General features: G+C 39.5%; 3 protein-coding genes across 15 annotated transcripts in view; 1 reads left to right on the top strand and 2 right to left on the bottom strand.

The window, feature by feature from the left end:
• Window positions 1-10062, top strand: part of arhgap23b (Rho GTPase activating protein 23b) — a 34472-nt gene extending 24410 nt beyond the window's left edge. For 9 of the 10 annotated variants that reach the window (XM_083555702.1, XM_083555706.1, XM_083555703.1 and 6 more), the window contains 16 exons: window positions 387-498; window positions 794-833; window positions 928-1065; window positions 1468-1785; window positions 2773-2834; window positions 3283-3401; window positions 3488-3606; window positions 3870-4022; window positions 4098-4176; window positions 4272-4345; window positions 4562-4651; window positions 5900-6025; window positions 6186-6230; window positions 7021-7114; window positions 8078-8109; window positions 8200-10062. In XM_083555702.1, the coding sequence (XP_083411828.1) occupies window positions 387-498; window positions 794-833; window positions 928-1065; window positions 1468-1785; window positions 2773-2834; window positions 3283-3401; window positions 3488-3606; window positions 3870-4022; window positions 4098-4176; window positions 4272-4345; window positions 4562-4651; window positions 5900-6025; window positions 6186-6230; window positions 7021-7114; window positions 8078-8109; window positions 8200-9078 (2480 nt within the window). In that variant the 3' untranslated portion in view covers window positions 9079-10062. Of the gene's footprint in view, window positions 1-386; window positions 499-793; window positions 834-927; window positions 1066-1467; window positions 1786-2772; window positions 2835-3282; window positions 3402-3487; window positions 3607-3869; window positions 4023-4097; window positions 4177-4271; window positions 4346-4561; window positions 4652-5899; window positions 6026-6185; window positions 6231-7020; window positions 7115-7379; window positions 7405-8077; window positions 8110-8199 lie in introns of all 10 variants that reach the window. The other variant, XM_083555698.1, reaches the window with a different exon arrangement.
• A 1109-nt stretch (window positions 10063-11171) lies between these two features.
• hexim1 (HEXIM P-TEFb complex subunit 1) lies at window positions 11172-13806 on the bottom strand. 3 transcript variants are annotated; one of them, XM_083555752.1, is made up of 2 exons: window positions 13384-13806; window positions 11172-12492 (listed from the first exon to the last, which is right to left on the bottom strand). In XM_083555752.1, exon 2 carries the CDS (start codon window positions 12474-12476, stop codon window positions 11457-11459), a length of 1020 nt encoding a protein of 339 aa, XP_083411878.1. In that variant the 5' UTR covers window positions 12477-12492; window positions 13384-13806; the 3' UTR covers window positions 11172-11456. The 3 variants fall into 3 exon arrangements, with proteins under 3 accessions (XP_083411878.1, XP_083411877.1, XP_083411876.1); XM_083555751.1 differs by lacking the exon at window positions 13384-13806 and adding an exon at window positions 12918-13318; XM_083555750.1 differs by lacking the exon at window positions 13384-13806 and adding an exon at window positions 12741-12903.
• Window positions 13807-14470: 664 nt separating this feature from the next.
• Window positions 14471-20324, bottom strand: acbd4 (acyl-CoA binding domain containing 4). 2 transcript variants are annotated; one of them, XM_083555746.1, is made up of 11 exons: window positions 19881-20324; window positions 19668-19789; window positions 19352-19462; window positions 18330-18414; window positions 18071-18191; window positions 17496-17633; window positions 16704-16792; window positions 16423-16594; window positions 16128-16339; window positions 15562-15603; window positions 14471-15451 (listed from the first exon to the last, which is right to left on the bottom strand). In XM_083555746.1, exons 3-11 carry the CDS (start codon window positions 19444-19446, stop codon window positions 15314-15316), a joined length of 1092 nt encoding a protein of 363 aa, XP_083411872.1. In that variant the 5' UTR covers window positions 19447-19462; window positions 19668-19789; window positions 19881-20324; the 3' UTR covers window positions 14471-15313. The 2 variants fall into 2 exon arrangements, with proteins under 2 accessions (XP_083411872.1, XP_083411871.1); XM_083555745.1 differs by having other exon boundaries at window positions 19352-19472; window positions 19881-20296.
• Between the last annotated feature and the right edge of the window lie 3203 nt (window positions 20325-23527).

Raw genomic sequence — 23527 nt, 5'->3', positions numbered from 1 at the left:
ACGTGTCCCTTATTGTCAATGTCATGTGTCTGTTTCGCTCCTGTCATGCTTTATGCTCACCATCTGCTGATTATTTCCTTTTTCATTTCCCTTTCTAACATCTATCATCTGTTTCCTCCATTTCATATTGTTGCCATTACAGGGTACAAATTTAACAGGCATTCATTCAAACATTGGCAAATATTGCTAATGACTGGTAAGTCACGTTCACCAGACCTCCCTGATGCATTTCGCATTAAATCACATTTATTAAATGACTAAATGCTTGATAAAATCATTTCTGGCTCTTTTTCATTCATCAGCCTCATTCCTGTCTCTATTTATTATATTTAGGTGTACATTTACCTCGTAGATCCTCATTCTATTTTTTTTCATGTACTAAACAGGCACTGTCAAAAACAGCCGTCGCTCTTCCTACCTGCTGGCCATCACAACTGAGCGGTCCAAATCTTGTGATGAAGGTCTGAACACATTCAGAGATGAAGGCCGCATGTTTATGTAAGTGTTTGACACATTATGCTAGTATTAGAATCATAGGTAGTACAGTTGGTATGTTATGGTTTATGGTCTGGTTTGCCTGCTGTCTAAATTTAAATGTGTTAATAGCATATATTGCACTGTTTTCCAGTGTACTTTACAGTAATTACTATATAATAATAATAATAATAATAATAATAATAATAATAATAATACATTCTCCTTTACATTAACTTTCAAAAATGTTCACAGTATACTGTACATGATGTAAAAAGATCTGCTGTTTTCTTTTTCTAATTTTGTATTTCCTCTATAGGAGATTACCAAAAAGAGTGAAAAGCTTTTTTACAGAGGGTGTAAGTTCTTCCATGTCCTTCACTATATAGGAGGTTTGTTTTGCCCAGAATATAAGTTTATCCTGTTGATAATTGTGGGTCTCTGTTTGTTCAGTCCCTCGAGAGTCTGCGAGCGGCAGAGGAAGCCCGTTCCAAACGCCACTCCACCTCTGAGCTTGGCAACATCACGCTAACGGATATCAGAAAAGAGGGCTGGCTGCACTACAAACAGATCCTTACAGAGAAGGGCAAGGTCTGACTCATGCTTTCTTCTCCCAATTTAGTTTAATAATCTGACGGCTTAATTTCTTTCTACATTTGTCCTTTATGAAGAAAAAGGATTATTTGTTATTGAAATATTAACTTTCTAAATGATGGTAACAGTCATCCATGTCCACATAAAATTACTGACCATGCAATAACCTGCTTATAAAGACAGAATATTTTTAATAAAGGTGCCTCAGAGAATAGTTTTGATTCATTGGACTTTAACCTGATATGGAAAGTTCAGCTGATACTGAAGAGCTTAAGAGCACCTGTGAGAAAGACAGAAGCCACATTTACATTACAAAGCATGCACTCTGAGATAATGTGGAAAAAATACTTATGAGGCACATCTTATCAGGGTTTCTGTGATTCTGTCTTTTCCATACAGAAAGTTGGTGGTGGTATGCGGCCATGGAAACGGGTTTTCTCTGTGCTGCGCTCTCATTCACTCTTTCTGTACAAAGACAAGCGTGAGGCAGTGCTCCATGGAGCTGGGTCATTAGGCCACGGAGGTGGTGGGGAGGATGAGCAGCCCATCAGTGTCCGTGGCTGCTTGATTGACATAGCCTACAGTGAGACGAAGAGGAAAAACACACTACGACTTACCACACAGGACTTCTGTGAGTACTTGCTGCAGGCAGAGGATCGGGACGACATGTTGAGCTGGATCCGCATCATTCGTGAGAACAGCAAGACCGACAATGAGGCAAGTCAATGCTACATTGCTTACATGCTAATTCATTTATTAAGAACTTACTTGTTCAATTATCTAATCAGCTTATGTCATCTCAGTGATTTTGACGTTAGCATGATATGACAGCAGAAGACCACATTCACATATGACAGCTAAAATCTCACCAAGACTGGACAGTTGAAGGCTGAAAATCTGTAGTCTGGTCTGATGAATTATAACAGATGGTAGGGTCAGAATTTGGCACCAACAGAATGACTCCAGTGACCCAATCTGCCTTGTGTCAACAGATGGAGTTGATGTAATGGTGTAGGGAATGTTTTCATCGCATACTTTGGTGCCTGCTAATACCAGTCAATCATTTCTCGAATGCCACAAGATATTTGAGTATTGTTGCTCACAATGTGGTGAAATGATAATGTGCACCTGAAAAATCTGCAGGAACTGCATGATGCAATTATGTCAACATGGACCAGAATCTCAGAATGTTTTCAACATCTTGTGGAAGTTATGACATAAAGACTTGAGGTTGTTTTGGAACAAAATGCCTTAATTCTACCTAGTCTTGGTATAATGTTCCTAATAAAATGCTCAGTAAAAGTACATGTCCAATAGAAAACTGATGGTTAATGTTTTTCTTTCTAATGACTGTACATGCATATTCAAGTCAAGTCAAGTCAAGTCAAGAAGCTTTTATTGTCATTTCAACCATATATAGCTGATGCAGTACACAGTGAAATGAAACAACGCGAACCCAGGTGCTACATAAAACAACAATCACAGAAACAGAAAAACACAGGGCCAAGAACTAGTGGAAAGATAAAAATGTAAACAGAATTGGGCAATTCAACAATAGCAGCAATCAAAATTATGTGAACAGTGGACAGAATATTGTGCAAAAGAACAAATCCCGAAATATGTGCAAAGACGGCATGTAAACATTTTGTGAACATTTTGTGGTAATGATTAGAATGAGTTAACATTTTCTTTTTCTTTTAATAGGAGCTTGGTTTTTCCAGACAGGCCCTCATCAATAAGAAACTAAACGATTACAAGAAACAAAGGTAAACTCATATAGTGTATATATCTTATAGAAGTAGCCAATTACTAGATGTACACACCAAAGGGAAATGATAGATATATGACAGAACAATCATATCTGCCTGCCTGACAGTATTTTCACAATTTGTAATGTATTAAATTTTAAAATCCTATTTTTAAAGATTGATGATTTTGAACATCGGGAAAAATAAATCATTTTATATGAACAAGCAGGCAAAACATTTAGTCGATAAATATATTATGCAACATTTCATCAGTCGTTTGTTACTGTCAGCAACAATGCAATTGGTCAGTGTTTTAGAAGTAAAGATACCTGTAATATATCAGAAAATAGTTTTCAGACATGTGCAATATTTATAATATATGGTCATATCACCCAGCACATTGTGCAGTGTGTTTCTGTCATGCACATCATCTCTTATCATTGTGTCTTTCTGACATCCATAACAGCCTAACGGGTACTAAGCCAGACACTTCTCCCAGAGTCCACCGAATGATGCAACCATTTCTCCTCTCCAAGACTGACAGCAGCTCAGGAGTAAACCGATCCCCAAAAGCAGAGAGCAAAGGTTAGACTTATACAGCCATATTAAAGAGCACAACAAAGAACTGACCAGCCAAATGTGTCCCTAACAACACTGTCACTTTCTATTAGAGGAGAACAGTCCTCCTAAGGCTTCATGGAGCATCAACATTATGAAAAAAGGAAAGAAAGCAGGGCCTAAGGCTTTTGGCGTTAGACTAGAGGACTGCCCTCCGGGAGCTACTAATAAGGTAAGTTGATGTGCAATAGTGAAGTACTCTGATTATTAAGAAGACCGTCTGAGTCTGGTTTCTCTTACTCTTTCTCTATTATTCCATCATGGGTATCACCTTTCTCATTTCCCTCTGACCTGATCATTGTGGAGCGTTATCTGTATCTGGATTTCTGTGTCTAAATTGTATTTTAGAAAATGAAATATAGACTTTGGTAGCTAAATTTGAACAGTGTAGCGTTGTAAATTTCACAGTGTATTGAATATATTTTGTTTTTATAGTTTGTGCCTCTGATTGTGGAGACCTGCTGCAGCCTGGTGGAAGAGATGGGTTTGGAATATACAGGGATCTACAGAGTGCCAGGGAACAATGCCATGGTGTCCACCCTACAGGACCAACTCAACAAGGGCATGGAGATTAACACTACTGAAGAGGTGAGAAACATAGACAGACATTGCAGAGTAAAAGCCAGAGAAAGAGCTCCAATCTCACATGTTTTTTCTCCACAGAGGTGGCAGGATCTGAACGTAATCAGCAGCCTCCTTAAGTCATTCTTTAGGAAGCTTCCAGAACCTCTTTTCACGGATGGTAAATGATTTCCCTACAGAAATATTTCAGTGCTTCTTTCACTGTGAATAGAAGTGTGTCTGTATACATTGCTCACTGCTGCCATCTGCTTTCAGACAAATACAATGATTTCATCTATGCCAATCGATTAGAGGATGCTGGAGACCGGTTAAAGACAATGAGAAAACTGGTATATAGATACAGTTTGTAATTAAAAATAAATATTTTGCTTTAACATGCATAACATTGTTCGGTTAAAGACAATGAGAAAACTGGTATATAGATACAGTTTGTAATTAAAAATAAATATTTTGCTTTAACATGCATAACATTGTTCACTGGCATATTTAAAATGTGTGCATGCCTGATAATGCTGTCTTTTTGTGTTTTCTTATCGTTTTTACAGATTCGTGACTTACCAGATCATTGCTACCACACACTTAAGTTTGTGATCAGCCATCTTAAGCGAGTAGCTGATCACTCAGAGAAGAATAAGGTGCGATTTTCATTGATAACCATACAAGTCGAAAGAAACCAAGCTATTGTTGTCATTATTGTAGTGGATATTAATCTTGGATATTTTTATGGCTCTGGTTATCTCCAACATTAAACCAAGCAGACTCTTAACCAGTTATTTTAATAGAAATAAAAGAAAACTATATCTGCTTATTTTAAACAGAACATTTTAGTTAGACTTGTAACTTGTACTTGTAACTGAGAAAAGTGCGCCATTAAAATCTATTGAAAACACACAGTTTCAGTTCATGTTTAATCATCAGCTACACAAATGTTATAAATTTGTAAACTGTAGTTAGTTTTTTTTTGCATAACAAACAGATTATCCTAGCAATGATTTATGCCTAGTCACAGCTGGCCAAAATATTACATGAAACATTTATGGACAATATATTTTTGCATCTGATTTCCTTAAAATAAATGAAGCATGACATTGTGCTGCAACACATCCAGTGTGAAAATCAGAGTTAGAGGCCAAGTCAAAATTAAGTCTAATTTCTAGTTATTAAACTCAACCAATCATGGAGTATTTTGGACCAAATGAGTTCTGGTCCAGTAATAATTTTTACATGCCCTGATTATTGTTGTTGACTGAATCCTTGGCTAGTCTGTGCTTTAATCCGTCTCTGGATACATCTGCAGCTACACATCATCAGCCTGAGGCTGGAGAGGCTCTCAAAGGACAGTGCTGTCAGGAGAGATGTACAAATTTAGCTGAGCTACAAATCATTTACCATTTGAAGAGGAAGCTCTAGTGTAGCACTAATGAGCTGCCTACACAGAGATCTTTTATTTCGTTTTATTTTATTTCATTAATCAAAACAGTGAGACAGATCAGATATAGCATGTAGGATGTACGCCTTGTTTATGGCTTGTATAATTTAATTGCATGCTGTTTCCACCAACTGTGTTTGTATTATTTAAATGTTTACTTTATTTGTCTACAATAAACAGTGTGTAGACATATCTGCATGCCAATTTGAACCTAAAACTTTGTGTGATAGTTTGCGATTTAATTTATAGTACTCTGCATGCCTTGAATAAATTCACGTAGACCTAATAGGAGGTGGGAAAAATTGGTGCGACACCGCCTCCTGGTGGAACATGTGATAAAAAAGCATAATAATACATACAAATATCTGTCCGGTTTACCAAAAAAAATCCCCAAATTGTATTTTTTTAGCCTCATGCATTTTCTTTATAGCACCCTTCATTTTTTTTCTCTTAGATGGAGCCAAGAAACCTCGCTCTTGTGTTTGGTCCCACGCTTGTGCGTACCTCAGAGGACAATATGACGGACATGGTTACTCACATGCCTGACCGCTATAAGATTGTGGAGACTCTTATTCTCCATGTAAGCGCTATATGCCTTGATGTTTCTCACTGCATTCACTGCATTCACTGCATTTCCAAATGGCCATATATATTTTTTAATAACTATTTGTTTGCTCTGAACAAATCTAATCAAAATACAGATGCATCTATTGAATTATACTTGACTCTCTTTCTTGCAGCATGCATGGTTCTTCACTGATGAGCTGATGGATAAAGATGAGAAGGTACTGTCTGTTTTGTGCATTTATCTTGCAGATAGGCATGTTTAACTGTATTTAATTTCTGATCTACCAGTCAGGAAAAGGAAACCAGATCTCCCAAATGTCCTCACAGCTAGATGTAGGGTAATTTAGCATACCTTTATCTGTAATGTTTAATCTTTGAATCATTCAGTAATTTATCAGGATTTACACATCGTGTGATTGGTGTACAACAAATTCCACATAGAACAAACACTTACATCTGTCAAATGCCTAAATCTTCCTCTGGTAATGCCGCATGCTTAGAGTCGCTGCTGATTTGATCGTTCATGGCCCAATCTAAGAGTGTATCATTCATAGCATAAATGGTTAATTGCTCCTTTATTTCTTCATCTTTGTTTGATTTTTTTTAATGCTGCCTCTTTGAGGTGCTAATCAGTCATCTAAAAAAAAGTGTCAGTTGGTAAATGTACTAGATCTCATCACATCTTTCTGGGATTTTATCTCTGGCTTATGTTCTGACTATTTTCTCGATTAATTATCATTGATTTCCCTAATGAGCTCTTATCTAATAGAAGGAGACTAATAGTTTCTCAAAAACTGTTGTATTGTGAGAATTATGACAGCATGATGTGCATCTTGATTATAATGAAAGTGCTTGGTTATAATATTACCAGCTCTCAGGAACAGCTGTGAGGAAAAGCCATTTTAAGACAGCTTTATCAAATTAGGCTATTGTTAGAATTTAACACAATAATGTCAGTGTTCTTCAGAATTGAGGTTAATATCTGAGTGAGCTCTATCTGTTTTGCAGACCCCTGAAGACCAACGGGATGAGCAGCCCATTCCAAATATCGACCATCTCCTCTCCAACATTGGCCGAACAGCACCACTGGGGGACGCCTCAGGTGAAATCATCCTATAGTTTACTTTAGTCTTTGTTCGGAGCTTCAGGTTGTCAAAGAAATATATATAAAAGCAAACTTATAAATCATAGATTTTTTACTATTTACTATTCCATAGACCCTGTAGACCGCTTTTCCAGCTTTGGCTTTTTTGTACTTTACCTTACTAGTTTTATTTAACCCCCTTCGTTATAAACTTTCCTTTGCCAACGTCTTCTCTGTCTCTTTTTCTACCTTATTTTCGGACCTCTCTTAATTCTGATCCTAGCTGTGCCAGTGGAGCAAACTCTGCGGTAGGAGCAGGATTTACACCTGACACTGTGTTTGTGTGTTTGGGATGCTTTAACACTCCTCAGTATCCAGTATTTGTGTATATTAAACCTTTTGGTTAGCCATGATATGCATGAAAACATTCACACTCACATCAGGCATTTGTCACTGCAAAAACGACATCATTGCACGTGAAAAGTACGAAAAGTTATCAAATTCTTCTTATTATGATATTCTTATAATATGATATATTATTATCGAATTATAAAAGATGCAAGACCATGAGGACTGTTTAAAGTCATAGTTTAAATAGCTTACAATTGTTTTTTTTTTCTTTTTGGTAGATAAAAAATCTTCTTTTAATAATTTAATGCTTGACATAAGATGGCAATTTCATGCTTGAAATTAGTAAGAGATAGCTAGTAATAGGCATAATATTTATATATTTGTTTCAAATTTATTTTTAAAAATCTAATAAATAGACCGTGACAATAAATATACACTTTTTTTATTTACTATCATTTTTGCAGTGATAAAGAAATCTAAAAACATGAATAAATTCCATAGTGCAGTTTTTCATTCATTTTTATCGAAGTATGTTTTAGTCAAGCTGATGGAGTATAATGAACAGACAGCTAACATTTGTTTATCCAGATCTGAAAACGCCTGACTCCTCTTTATTCTCCTCCTGCACAGATTCCACTAACAGTGATTCAGCTAAATCCAAGGTAACGTTCTACATTCGTTAGTTAAACATCAGCACTGTGTGACATTACAGTGAGCTCTGAAGCCTAAACTTTGTTGATTCTTCGTGGTAGGGGTCTACGATTTCAAAGAAAGATGTAAGCGCCAAGGATTTCCTTCCCCTTTCCATCATATCTGCTGTGACCCGGAAGAGAAAGAAGCATCGGAGTGCCTGCCCTACAGACAGCAGTAGCGATGAGGACTCAGAACATGAGCCGGTGAAAGCCAGTAACTATGGCGAACTGAGTGAGAATGGGGGTAATGAGAGGGGTGGAGGTCAGCAAGATGAGGAGGATGAGGAGAGCAAGATGGGGTGTGCTGCCCAAAGTGAGGAAAGTCAGACAAAAGAAGTAGACGAGAAGGATGTAGAAGGAAAACAGATGATGGAGCCACAAGAGGAAAGAGAACAGGAGGTTGGAGGGAGGGAGAGTGGAAGTAGCCAGCAAGAGGATGACGGTATACGAGTGAGCGTCAACATGAGAGCACAGTTAGGGCAAGAGCAACCACAGCGGCCCCGTAGCTTCCTCTATTCCCACCAGAGTTCTACAGGGCAGAGTGTCACAGACCAATCAGCCAGCTCTCCCACATCCCCGTGCTCCAGTGATGCCCACAGACTCAGCCAGGTCAACTCAGCAAGCCGCAAGAAGCTGCGTGGGGAGAGGGCTCGTCCTCGCTCGTTATATGAGGAACCAGGTCTGGAGCGGGCTGCGGGTCTGGCCCGAGTCAAAGCCTCACTTGTTCGTGGCCAGGAGAGGCTGCGTCAGGCCATGTCCCCCAGCAGAGACCCATCTGTCCAGCCAAGTTGGCTAAGTCAGGTACATGCCAACTTCCTTTCCTCTGCCAACGATTTGTGGAGGTCAGGGACTCAGCGGCGTCATGCTTCCCCGGAGACGCGCCGCAGGCGGAGAGACTGGAGACGCCATACAGTGGTGGGAAATAGTGGGGAAATCTAAGCAAGAGCATCTCAACATTCTGAATCCTAATGCATTAACATACTGAACAGAAATAAAGCACACTACTCAAATATCAAGCACGAAGCCAGAAGGTTTAGATTAAGTGTTATAATGAAGGAACCTGAGATGGCCTGAGATGAATCCATTTCATTTATTAATTGCATATTTGCACAATGCCGAAAGCAAGTGTTCCATGTAACATTTGTGCAATAAAGGCTTAAGGCCTTTCGGCATTCTGCACCAGTGCAAAAAAAAAAAACTTCCTTTCCATCTCACCTCCTTTATCACTGGAGGATGGCACTTCAGCTGAAAGAGCAGGATCATCACTGCACATTCGCAAGACTTTGCACTGCACCTTATTAGCAACACCAAACATAAAATGGCTTCCAACCTCAGGTGCAAGAACAGAAAGCTGTGGGGCAGCCAGAACTATACATGCTGCCACTCATTCGTAACTCACACACACCATGTACATACATTGCTAAAGAAAGAAAAAGGTTTGGTGTGATTTACAAATGTGTCTTGGTCTCCTACACCCATCCCCCAATTAAAGTCTTCCCTGGCACGAGTGGAAAAATTGACAGTATTATACATGAAGTTGTTGTGGCAGATGCACTGAAATACGGTATAACCTTCCTTACCTTTAGCTCCGGTGTGCCAATCGATCTCATTCTTTCTATTGTGTGTTTTGATCTACAATCCTTGTTCTCCTCGGGTGGTTTGAGCAGCCACTGCAGATTTGTATGATGTTTGACCAGTTATTACTGCCTTGTTGTGTATGTCCTAACATGTCTGTCCTGTGTGTCATATTGTCTTTGCCCTGTGTGTACACTGTGGCTGATCATTTGGACCAATTAATGTTTTGTAACAGTTGTACAAATGCCTCGCTACATTAACCTGCATGTACAAATGCTACATATGGTTGTTCTGAATTGTCCCTTTTTTTATTTTTTAGACTGTTACATAAAGATGTCTTTATTTCTATGTATGTATTCATTTCAAACAGAGAACACAGCAGGGAGATGAAAGAAAATACACAAGGAGCACAGACTGGTATTCAAATTCATGATAAGCATCCTGCAAATAGATTTTGATGCACTGAATAGAGTTTACACAACCAAAAAAAAAAACCCCAGACCCGTTTAATGAACAAGCGAACCGTTTAGAAAGGCCGCCAGTGACCGTGTTTATATTCCAGAACAGTTTTCTATGAAGTCTACTAACAACCGGAGCCGAGGTCGATGTACTTTATGAAATCAGTGATGATGGAAAGTGTGGAGGCAGAGAAATGGATGCAGATGCAAATCCTATTCAAATGACCTGCATTTTGATGACTGCATTTTTCTCCGAATCACTGAAGGAGTACAGAGATGACAGAAGTGAATTTGATCTAGAGATGCATTCATATACTAGAGACAGAAAAGGAAGTGAGAAACAAAAGACGACTCTGCGTCAGACTAAATATAATGAAGAATCACATTACTATGAGACAAGATAAGGCACAATAGAGTAGGATGCATATAAACACTGCATACTACTCTACTAAATTGTGTCCATTCTCGTAAAGTCAACAGTGCTCTTTATTTTAATCCTGCAGGCTCATAAGCAGAATTAACTGTGATCTAGGTGGTTTTTTCTTTTTATAAAAAAATGTGTCCTGGAAATCCATTTCCCAAAATTCATAAAAAGGTATCAAATAAACCCCACAATAGATAAATTTTTTTTTTGTAATAATTTAATTAATATATTCGGATGAAAACAAATGCCAGTTTTGCACACGGTTTATAAGCCCACATACTGCCTTGGTCATGCATTAATAAGTGTATAGCAGATCAGGTGCACCAGCAGAAAAATTTCCAAATAGCTTATTTAGCGGACTGATGGACAACAAAAACACGTCTCTTTCTGGTAAACGTACAAACGTGTGTATGACAATGTGTGTGTTTTTTCCCCGTGCAGTATGAACACGCAACTGATCCATACGATTTAACTTTAAAACCAAAAGTCTCTTTTTTTTTTTAATATATATATATATATATATATATATATATATATATATATATATATATATATATATATATATATATATAAAATATATATAAATCCAGTCACGTGTGCAAAAACAAAACCCCCCTAACCTTCATTACAACAAACGGACCATTTTAATGTGACTTTACACACAAATTCAATATTTTAAAACTTGCCAGGAGAAAAAAAACAACCAAAAAATACATGAACGTTACCTTTCGAGCCGAAAGCGCATCACATTAACTACCGTAGCTTTACAGTATGACACCGGATAAAAATCAGCGGACAATAAATCAGAGGGAGCGGGAAAATGGAAAGAAAGAAAGAAGGAAACAACTCGAAGTGTCCAGTCACTGTGTGTCCGTGTCCTCGGCGTGTACCCTCTCGGGCTCCGAGGCGGCGGATCCGTTCACGGCGGGTCCCGCGGCGCGGCGGCAGTGGAAAAGCAGCTCGCCGTTCAGCGCTTTCAGTCTCTCTAGCTCGCGCTCGAGCTCGTGCACGCGCTGCGCGCTCTCGCCCGCCGGAGCTGGGTTCCTCCGCGCGCGCCGCAGCCAGTTGTTCTCCTCCTCCAGGCGCGACATGCTCTTCTCCAGCTCCAGGTACTCCCTCACCAGTTCCTGTTTGGACATATTCTGCAGTGTCTCTACGTGGTACCGCTCGTAAGTCTCGGAAAAGTCCCGCTGCAGAAACTCTCCGCCTGCGCCAGCGGCTCGGCCCATGCCGTCGCTCTCTCCTTCTTCTGCCCCGTCGCCTTCCTCCTCCTCCTCGTCGTCAGGCTCGAAGCAGTCCTCCTCGCTGGCTGTGTCTTCGGAGCGATTTGCGCCGAAAGACCTGCGGTTGCAGCGCTCCGTGTTCAGGTCGGGCTCCTCTCGATCATGCTCCTCCATCAGGAACTGCGTGGTGTTGTACGGAGCCACCGGCAGACCCTTGGCGAACATCTCGGCGCGGACCCGCGACGCGCGCGCGCTCTCACGCTCGTCCAGCTCCTTCTTCTCCTCCCAGGTCAGCTTAAAGTACGGCTTCCAGCGCCGCTTCTTCTTGGACGGCCGCCGCCTGTGCTTCTTCTTTCCCTGACGGGCGTCCGGTGCGCCCTCGGCGCCGCTGCCGGACCTTCTCTTATTCCGGGGGTCCCGCTCGCCCTGCGCTTTGCTCGACGTCTCTTCAGTCGCGTCTCCGTCGTCCCCGGCAGCGTCGCCAGCCTTCGGCTCCAGGTCGCCCCTCTCCCTTGCGCGGCACATCGGGTGCGTGTCTCCGGAGACGAGTCCAGGACAAAACTCCGGTGGATTTCGCTGCACTTGTTTCTCCGTGCTGACTCTCTGTCCCCCCCTGTCGTCAGCCTCCGGCGCAGCCTCGTCTTTACTCAGCTCCATAACTGTACACTCCCACCTGAAGGAGAGAGAAGTTTGTGATCAGTGATGATCGCACAGATTTCATCAAAAACTGAAGTCAACAAAATTAAGACGTTACAAAAATAAATAAATAACACTGTAAAGAAAGTCACCGTACAACAAAAAAAAACTTTAAAAATACACTTTCCAAAAGTGAACAGTAAATTAATGTTAATATTCCAAGCAAAACTATTAAACATATCAAGAAATGCACTCCAAAAAAAGTCACGCGCGAATAAAACTCACCGTTGACCTCAAGTTTATCGTTTTAGTTATTACGCTACTTCAGACTCCTGATGTTTAACTCTTTCCGTTCCGTTTACAACAAGCTAGCTTACCAGACACGACCGAGTAAATTTCCAAGCATCGTAAACTCCTTTTCGCTTCTGCTACGGAGAGGAGTGTTGCTAGTGAATTTATTACCTCCCACACGCACAGTGCGCATGCGTCTGGTCATCGTTTTTTGTCGCATCTTGGGACTTGAAGTTCAACTCTTCACTGACCTATAAGGAATAGCCTCACATAAAACTAAATTACCCACAATTCACTGATTGTTTTCAGTCCACACAGAGATACGCCCATTCTAATATTTCATTGGTTCAAAAGTTTCCCCTGTCGTCGTTTCCCTGAAAGAGCAAACGGATTGGTCGGGTGCTCAGTCAATCCATCTGAAATCCGTCCCGGTTGTTCTAGTAGACGATACCAATTGTTTTAAAAATGGGGGCGAATGTACTCTTTGGCATAAAATTATATTAGGATTTTGGGCGATTGAAGCAAAAATAAAGTACCAGTCAGTAATTGTAGGTACGTCCGGTGCGTGGTTCATAACAGGACCTCATAATATTGACAATTTTTGTGCGCTAAGGTCCACTGGATCAGGCACACATACCTCGCGCCTCCGGCGTGATTAAAGGCTCTTCATCCACAAAGTAGTCGTTATTCACAGCAGAGCTCAGCCATTGAGTGTCTGCTAACGCGTGTGTGCGCGCTGTCGAGTCGAGTTCACGAAGACGACTCAAATGTTCACCGTCAACTTGGTGTTTGTACGTCGAAGTTTGACGTGAATTCGTTACAACAAAAAAACGAAAGCGTCTAATAAGCGTGTTTTCAAACGCGTGAATATAAAGGAGAGAGAAAGAGGGAGCGGGGCGTTAGCGGTAGTTTGCCTGCTAGCTAGTCAGTGTTCAGCTAACTTACCAATAACGCAAAGATCGCACAGAGTCGGCGTGTTAGTCAAGAACGCCAACATGAATACTCATTTTGTATCGAACAATATTCACGAGATACAATGGCTCTGATAGCGACCGTGCCTTTTTTTTTTTTTTTACAACCCTAGATTGTTCATCCAGATGGTACGGCTAGGTTAACTAGCTAGCGAGCTTGTTAGTTTGGGTAAACTAGCATTCATGACCAGGTTAGATTGGGAATGGAAGCTCTGGACTAGATTTCCCTGTAGAAAAAAAAAAGAAAAACAGCTGCGTGTTTATCTTCATGGTGTAATGCCTTAAATAGGTTTAGCTACGTAGCTGGTTACCAAACCCAGCCTGCCTCGACTCACAGAGAAGCCATTTCCTCGCTAGGGAAGTTTAACTAGCGTTAGCTTCACCCCAGCTGCGCCTTCACAACAAAACACCAGGCCTGTTTGCGGCAAGATATGGCGTCCGAGAAACATCTTTTATTTGTGCACCGGCACACGATAAGAAATCAACCCATATAATCATGTGCAACTGTAATTTTTTTTCCCACGCAAACAGTTTAGTAGCTTTCGCCCAGCATCGTGCCTGGCCCGTCCTGTCTACGAGGCGCTTCACTACCAGATGGATTTGCACGCCACGCAAATGGCGTTCTCGGTTTTAGTTGATGATCACGGCATTATTTCATAAATAAAACGAGCAGCTCGTCTCCGTACTCCCCGTGGATACAAACAGCACGTGTAGCAGATGATTGCAGACAATGCACTGACATGACCTGCTATCTTTTGCATTATTCATTGTTTATAGCAGTATTTGTGTGCATTGTAAGATACATCACAAAGCATGTACATGCAGAAAAAATCCCCATGTTTGCAAAAAAAAAAAAAAAAAAAACCCTGCTGCAAACTGTTAGAGCAAATTAAAAACGAAATCCCTTTCACCAATGCAAATTTGTACATTTGAACGCGTTTGCATGGAGGAACTGCAGCTCGTTTTAATACATGTACTTTTAGATGGATTAATGCAGTAAAATATTTCTTAGTGTTTATATGATGTGAAGGAAGTCAGCTCTGATCTCGCTCTGAAATCCACATAAAGGCTAGTCGTGTAATTCAAGGCTTTGCTGATGAACAACTCTTACATTCCCTTCATGCTGGTGTGTTCATTTTCCCTCTTGGATCAATGACTTTCAGACCAAAAGGTCTGTTTATCAGGGTTGGAAAATGGTGCATTCTAACTAACTTTATTCAGTACGTATTTACCCCATTAAATGTTTTAAAAAATAGTTTCTGCAGTCAACAAGCATTAAACACTTTCTATAAGTATCACTAGTTTTTCTGCATGTTGGATGACTCCACTGTAGCACTCGACCTCTAGTCAGTCCATGTCCATGCTTTGCTGCAGGCACACACACAGGTGCTAACTGAATCAGAAAAAAAATCTTACAGAACATTTCAAATGTCCCTCGAGTTTATTTCAAAAAGAATCTGTGGAGTCAATTCTTCATGCCGTTCGTTTTGAAATAAACTTTTGTTTAAAACAATCCCCGTTTTTCATTTAAGCACCAGGAACTCACCCTCAAATAGTATACTGTTCATTATTATGATTTCCTTGCATATGATACATTCAGATTATGGACACAAGATTTTGAGGCTTTTTTTTCCTCTGCCGGAGCCAGAATATCATTCCCTGAGCGATGAAAGGCCAGAGCAGAAGCAGCAGCAACGTTCGACCAGAGACATCAAATGGCCACCATTTCTCCACCTGCAGACGGAAGGGGAATTTCCATTTCACATTTTATACGTCCTGTTATTCATTCTCAAAATATGAAACTTTAAAGGAGGGAACAGAAATGTTTAAAGTCTAGACATTACCTCAGTCTGTGATGTTAACTGCACGTGTCTCCAATTGTGAGCCTAAAATGTATTGGGGGAAAAAAAAAGCAGCAAAATTAACAGTTTCCACATTAGACACAGAATACCGTATATCAGTTATCCAAACTTTTCAATAGACATGGTCCTCAAAAAACAACAAAAAATATAGATTCTTAATGCATTAAAAAGCCTGAAGTTACTGCTTTTGCAAGAACATGTGTAAGGAAAGCTCTTCAACCAAGACTTTGCTTACATTTTTATACCTTTTTTTAATTAATAGATAATTACTCCCAAATACTGATGTTCTTAAAAATGCATTTTTATTTGTGCACTACACCATTGAGATCCTAGTGGCCCATGTGGTAGCATTATTTTACATCGGATCAACTTGAAACCATTTGTAAGGCGCACACACACACACACACACACACACACACACACACACACACACACACACACACACACACACACACACACACACCACTTTTCTTTGGATCCATCTTTCACTACATGACAGTCTACACCAATTGTTTCATTACTTTGTAGAGAAGGCTGCAGAGCCTTACATTAGCTGCAGCCAAGCCCTCGACCACCTCCAGTCGCTCCATCATGCTCTGCATGTCCTCTCTGAGCCTCTGTAGTGCCAGTATGATCTGCTCCTGCACCTGTGTATCCTGAAGTCCTTCAATCCCTCTGTCAGAGTTGTGTCCTCCTCCTCCTCCTCCTCCACCCGAGGCTTGCTGCCCTCCTCGTCTACTGTTGTTATATGGAACACCACCTAAACACAGGAAAAGAAATAATTAAGGCTGACTGTGTATAATCATGGCAACCATCTTGTGCAGCTTTTTTCAGCTCACTTACCAGGTGCTTCCCTCCAACCATGGCTCATTCCTTCTCTTCCTTTTTCCCTCCTCCTCGGTGGAGGTCCATTTCCAGCCCCCTCTCCACCCTGCCCAGCACCCAGCTGGATCACCTGTAGGGCAGGTGTGCGGTTCACATGTCGATTCTGCTCACTGTACGGTTCAGGAACTGGCTGTTTGTAAGAGGCAAGTAAAGTGAGCGCATGGTGAGCTCGGCATGTCTAACAATAGCACAAGCTGGTGTTGCCAAGCGTGGTAGAAGTCAATCTTAGAAGTTCATACCTTAATGTAGTCCAGCTGCTCCACTGAGTCACAGAAAATTTCACTCTCAGAGTCACTGGTCAGCACCAGACCATCCAACAGAGCCACATCTACACACAGGGAGCAGCTCTGATTTAATACTGAGTAAACAATGTAGCATGTTTGTATGGAATTAATCATGTGTACATGGGTCCTGAGGTAACAGTGTACTTCGTAGCATCGCAGATTCTCTTCACCACATAAACATATCCGTTTTCATTTTTTCAACAGACCTTATATTTCCCTACCTACTAAACCAAAGTTAAAACAACGGAAATTACAATTTACTAAACCAGACAGGGCATGTCAGGTCTGAATTGTGCTTATTGTGCTGCAAAAGTGCACACCTTAACCAATGCAGACGTTTGTAAATACTCTCAGAAATAGTCAAAATGTTGTCATAGTCAAACACTCAAATGAAATTCCAACTGTATTTCTACAACCTGATCAGGTCTGTTACTACTCAAACGCTGCATAGACCTTTGTCCATTTCTGAATGTAACACACTTTCATAAACGACAAGTCTTACTGTGAGATTTTAGACGTCTAGTAGCTGAAATATTTCATCTAGCTACTCTATATTATCTTTGTATTGCTAGTGAGAAGAAAGAAGCGAACGCTGGATATTAAAGATATTCTATCTGGCTAAGGATGTTTGCATATATTTCATTTTCACCTGAACTAAGTAAAGTTTTTACTGCTGAAATTATAGTATTAACTCAAACCCAAAGAAAAATGTTCTAAAAAAATGACTTCAGGCACATGCAGTGTTACCTGAACTTTCAGTCTGAGGCACATTGTTACAGACAAGTTTAGGATCCAACTTCTGCACCTGCTCTTGGGTAATTTCTTCGTGTATAACACCATCCACATCCTGCCCTGGATTTTCAGTTGATTCATTTGCATTTATATCTGACACAAAATAAAATGACACGTCATGTTCTCAAAATTAGCTTCAATTTAATTATTTACAGCTGACTGAATTTTATTCCTCTGGCATTGAATTGCATTCAAATATAATATAAGCCTATACATTCTTTGCTTTCACATACTGACTAAACATTATTGATAGTTTTAAACATCTGTTCTTGTCATTGTTATTGATATAAATGAGATTAGATGTTTTGTGCTTCTTGGGACCAATGTGAAAACTGTTTTCAGAAAAACAGCCATAATTAATGTGATTTTTAACTATATTTGATTCCTTTATTGTGGCTTTGTTTATTTGTCCTAAAAGCATTTTTTTTTATACAAACAATAGAATAAAAAAATAAAATTTATTTATAAACGAGGTAGTTACTTAAAGATTGCTCGAGTAGTTGACTAAACTTGGCCACTAACGCACTCACCTTGTCTCAGACTCAGTAGTGCCTCTGGTGGTCTTGGCAGATCATGAATGACATGGTAGAGTGGCTCAAAATAATGGTAAAAAGAGGCTGTCTTCTCATTTATGGGCATATTGTCTATAACCTGATAAATGAAAAGAATGTGTTAATTCAACAACAGGAGAAAAGAACACATTAGCTGTAGCTGTTTATGTGAGACTTGGTAAAATCGAGTTCAACAAAGTTTTGCACAGATGATCCAACAGAAATAAGCTTCATTAACCTCTTGAGCAACTTTCTTCATCTCATTAACATAGGCAGCCATTGCATTCTCACGACTCATGTCTCCAAGCCGATTCCAAGCATCCCTGCATAGAGAAAATATCTGCGTTTATTAGATGCCAAATGTTTTTTTTTGCTTTTTTCCCCCCAAACACGAACCCTAAAGTGAATTTCAATATAATATAATAAAATTATTTACAAATACCACACACACAACTTTATATTGTATGTGTACAATGTAACAAATTTCTAATGTAACAAATTTTTCTAAATGTAACACATTTTTGAGTAAAGCAGAGAACGAGACCCCACATACAATCAGGGCAAACGTTTATGTACCGAGACACGATTATGGTAATTTCGCCATAATATATATGAAATAAAGAAATCAAGAAGTAATTGAATTCAAAAGGTTTTCAACAAAAATACTACATGAACTATTTCTGAATTAAAGCCATTCATTACATAGTTCCTTTATTTTCAGCATATAAAACAATTGGACAAAATAACAATTATAAACCAGCCAGTAACATTGGGCATGAAACGCAAGGATCCAACTCCTCTTATATACTTAACCTAAAACCTAACACACATCAATAGCACCTGTGAGAGAGATTGGTCTCCACCATATGGACCACTGAATTTAGCAATTGAACTCAGCAGTAGTAGGAAAACCAGAAAAGACTTTTGGTTCTAACTAGAGGGTTACTTAAGAAAACCTGGGACACGGACAGTGCAAACTCTACCTGGTGAAACACTGCCCTGCCAAAAGATAAATGTTAGTGACTTTTTATCTTTGCTATGCACATGTTTTGACATAAAGATAATCTTTTTAATTGGTGGGACAGAATAATCGATAAAAGGCTTGCACAATTTTACGAGATTTTTTGCTACTGGTAATGAATACTGTATGTAGAACCAGAGTTCTGGTGCCAAGCCACATAAAAATGTGAGACCTGTTTATTCAAAAAGTTATGATGACAATGACAATCGAGATATCATGATAAACATTATAACACTCACCATTTGTAGCGACCAACTGGATCCCAGAAGCCTGGGCGAGATGCTGTGCACGGTCCACACACAGCCTGTTTATACAGACTATAGAAACGCAGCATCACTTCATATGAAGGCCTGTAGGAACCTGAGTGTGTTCAACACACACACACACACACACACACACACACACACACACACACACACACACACACACACATGTTAGAAATGAATAGAGCTGTAAATTAGTCACTGATACAGTTGAGAAGATCGAACACATTGAATATGAGACCAAACAACCAGGTTTCTCTGTTTTCCAGTGAATGTGTATGTGATACTTTACCGTTTTTGGGCAGGTTCTGGATCACATCCACAGCCGCCTGAAAGCGCTTCTGACACTCATCAGACTCGGATTGGGGGAAACGTGCTAAATGGATCTCCATAAGCAAAGCCTGTGGCTTACGACTGGAAAGAAAAAGAAAAACTGAACTGAACTGTTGGGTCTCTAAACCCAGCTGGAGCGGTAATGTGGTGATATGAATATCAGCTCACTTACACTGGAAGAGTTTTACCCTGCAGGATTTTCCTGAAGGCTCGGGCTCGGTCGTGTCAGCTCTCCACGCGGATAATACCAGCCAGAGCAAACATATGAAGTGGAATAAAACTGTTGTTTTTATTAGCTCTCCTGCACGGACTCTGGGTAAAGCAGCTACTCTTCTGATTAGCCAGTGAGGTGGGGTGAGGTGAGCAATAGTCCACTCACCTCACCTTCAGTCTCCCTCTCAGACTCAACCGAGACTGAAATCTCACCAATCCCAGGTCTAGAAAATGCTGTATGAGATGTCGAAGTGTCACAACAGCCAAAATTAACATGTAAGTAGAAACACGAGATCAACCTCACAGAAGGATCGAATGCGTCTGCTGTCTTCTTACAGCTGGTTAAAAAAAATAAATAAAAAAACCTGCTGTGGAATCGGAGTTCAGTTCCGGGTTCAGTCACGTGACAGAGAAAGGCGTTGCGCGCGCTACGGAGCAAAATCTTTCAGTGACTTTATTCAACAAACAAACTTTATCGTGGCATGTAGTTGCATAACATACAATGCTACTAAGCATCATATAAATAATCGCCATTTTTTATTTCCTGTGTGTGTGTGTGTGTGTGTGTGTGTGTGAGAGAGAGAGAGAGAGAGAAACATGAAAGCAAAATATGCAAAGTTACATTTCATATTACAGACAGTGATTTTAAACAAACAGACAGGCAAACTTTCATGGCGCCATGATGCTGCTTTGCAGCAACTGTAAATACACAATATTTATTGATTGTCATTTTCTTTTGAAATATCTTAGTTTTTTCAGAGATGAGAAGTAATTAAGTGCAAATACTTTATAACTTTATTTAAGTAGATTTTTCTGGTAACAGTCCTTTTACTTCACTATTTTTCTGACAACTTTTTACTTTCACTCATTAAGTTTAACACAAATGATACTAAAACAATTAGTAGTATTGGCTACTTTTTACCTAATAAACATGTTGAGCCCATACTTTGTTACTTTAACTTTAGTAGAAAAGTGTAGTCAGTAGATCATTTGTGGTTATTTGTGATAAAACCCAAGGCAGGGAGTGTGTTTTATAATTTCCAGACTGTTTATAATACAGTACCGAGTTTGTTAACCAACACAACCTTATGAAACTGTTCCCCAAAAGACATAACCAAAGTAGTAATAAATGCTGAGTTTGTAAGAGTAATTGTTAAGCCTTAAGGGTTCAGTTTCTATGTAAATAAAAAATTTCCTCTAATAAGATCCAGATGTAACTATTCTTTGTCCAGATCAACATAATACTATGTAGAATTAAGTGTCTGTTTCAGTATCAGATAAAATTGGTAAATAATCTGCATTACACTATGTTGGTAAAAAATATTGAGTAATTTAATGCAAACTAGATTCTGGGAAACATGTTTAAATCTGTAATATGTTCGCTTTTTAGGGTCTTGGTCCCCTGGGGACCAAGTTCTAGACATTTGGAGGTCTTGGGCACAATTTATATTGGAGCCTCTCCTCACACCGACACACACTGCCTCCTTCCCTCCACCTTTCATAATAAATAAAAACACAAACAAATAATTTCTAACATTTTTATTTATACAAACCATACTATCAGTACGTTTACATATTTACATAAATGTGCATATTAAATCAACATAAACTTGTCACGGATAGACCAGGCATCAGAAACCGGGAGTAAAACAGAATGTCTTTATTTTGTCTAAACATACAAACACAGGAGAGTTTAAAATGTGACTGAAGCAAATGGTACACTTAACTGAGTGCTTCCTGCGAAGCATAACCAAGGAGCATGGATGCACAGGAACCAGAGCAGTAGGTAGTCTGGAATGATCTATGATAGTAACCTGTAAATCAAAAGGTGAGTGTGGAGGAATGGGCACCTTATAAAGGGGACAGGTAAATGTGGGACAGGTGTAGGTGATTAGTAGGAAGCGGACAGGTGTAGGTTATTAGTAGGAAGCGGACAGGTGTAGGTTATTAGTAGGAAGCGGACAGGTGTAGGTGATTAGTAGGGGGGAGCGGCTGAGCGAGAGTGTTGAGTAAAGGAGGGAGGCGTGGCTGGTAGTTCTCTGACAAAACTAAAGTCAACACACACAAAAAAGGACCATCATTTTTATTTTCTTCTAATACTACAGATAAACAAGTAATTCTCCTATTTCTCTGTGGATGTACGGAAAAGAAAATGAAAGGGAAACTAAAACAGAAATTTAATTAAAAGCTGATGTAGAGCTGAGTCAAAGCCTGAATGTGTCACACCATAAAGCTTGGGTTTTAGTGTCAGCATCAGGTGTCATACAAGACTGCAGGGTGCTCATGTAATCACACAGCTGCAATTCTGTAGAAGGTCAGTAACTTCAGTAAAAAAAAAAAATGAGGATGATTAGGACCCACGTTAAATAAAGTGTGTTTTAATGAATATCTACAAACATTTAATTTAATAATTTCTTACAATGCGCTGTGCATTTCTACTGAATGTAATTACATCTAAAATTACACTGCTAACCGTAACCCCTTAAGCCTACCCATACCATGAAACCTGTATGAGCCTTACTCGTATCACACCTCAGTGCCATCAAGTGTATTGCAATATATGAATACAGTAAGTATCAGCGTATCATATTGTATCATACAACAATATCACAACATGGTAATAAAATTTTTTTTAATATATGCACATAGTTGTTAAAGACACCTGAATATGAAGTGAGATTAATGATGATTATTCAATTATATTATTAGTATTACTATAAGTATTAGGCTAGTAGTAAAAGCATGATCTGAGCTAACTTGTGTTTTACATTTAATAGGTACAATAAAGGAAGGCAAGAAAATAAAAAGCAAGAAAGACTACTGTTTCTTCTGTAAAGGTTTAGAGAAGAAAGAATAGAAGGTCGACTGATTTTACCGATGCCGATAGCGAGGTTGTAACCTGTCAGCAATTAATCGCTCGACCTGTAGTATAGAATGCAGTCATACTACTGGCAAGACAGGCATTTTTCAGACTCTCGCAAGTGCAGTCAGCTCTAACTTTAGGTTTGTGTGTATAGCATTGTTCTTTGAGCCACACACTAAGCTTCGTCTGGTTATAAGTGCAGCCACAAACAGCACATGTTGTTCCTGAATTGTTCCTGAATTTTAATTCCATTTAACATTTTCCTGCCTGAAACACAAACCGCAAATAAACACAACATATTGCCATAGCAAATCAGTCAATGCTCCTACTACTTCCAGTGGAAGTTTCCAAGGGAACAGGTGAATAGGTCACAGCAGTTTCAGATTATTTATATACAGTCTTAATAGTTATACAGTTATACACTCTATATAGGTAGTTGTGTTACCCAATACCCGCAGATTTCTTTAAGTAGGTATGAGTTATTTTACATAGATTTCTATTGTGAAGGAGAATGCTTAAGATACAAGTTAAAATACAGATTGGGTGTAAATAGACATTGTTATGTCATCAGGTGGATTCCTTTCGCAATCATTTGTAAGTCGGATATGGAACTCAGTCCTGCTCCATGTTCAGTACAAAATCCTTTTGCATTTCTTGCTGAACCCCACTGTTTTCTTATATTCACACACCAAGTACACACACTTTTTCCTGGTTGCATCCATAAAGAAACCAGAAATGACTTG

The sequence above is a fragment of the Silurus aristotelis genome (genome assembly GCF_946808225.1).
Source record: "Silurus aristotelis genome assembly, chromosome: 12".
Classification (NCBI taxonomy): domain Eukaryota; kingdom Metazoa; phylum Chordata; class Actinopteri; order Siluriformes; family Siluridae; genus Silurus; species Silurus aristotelis.
This window is presented reverse-complemented; position numbering and strand designations above follow the sequence as displayed.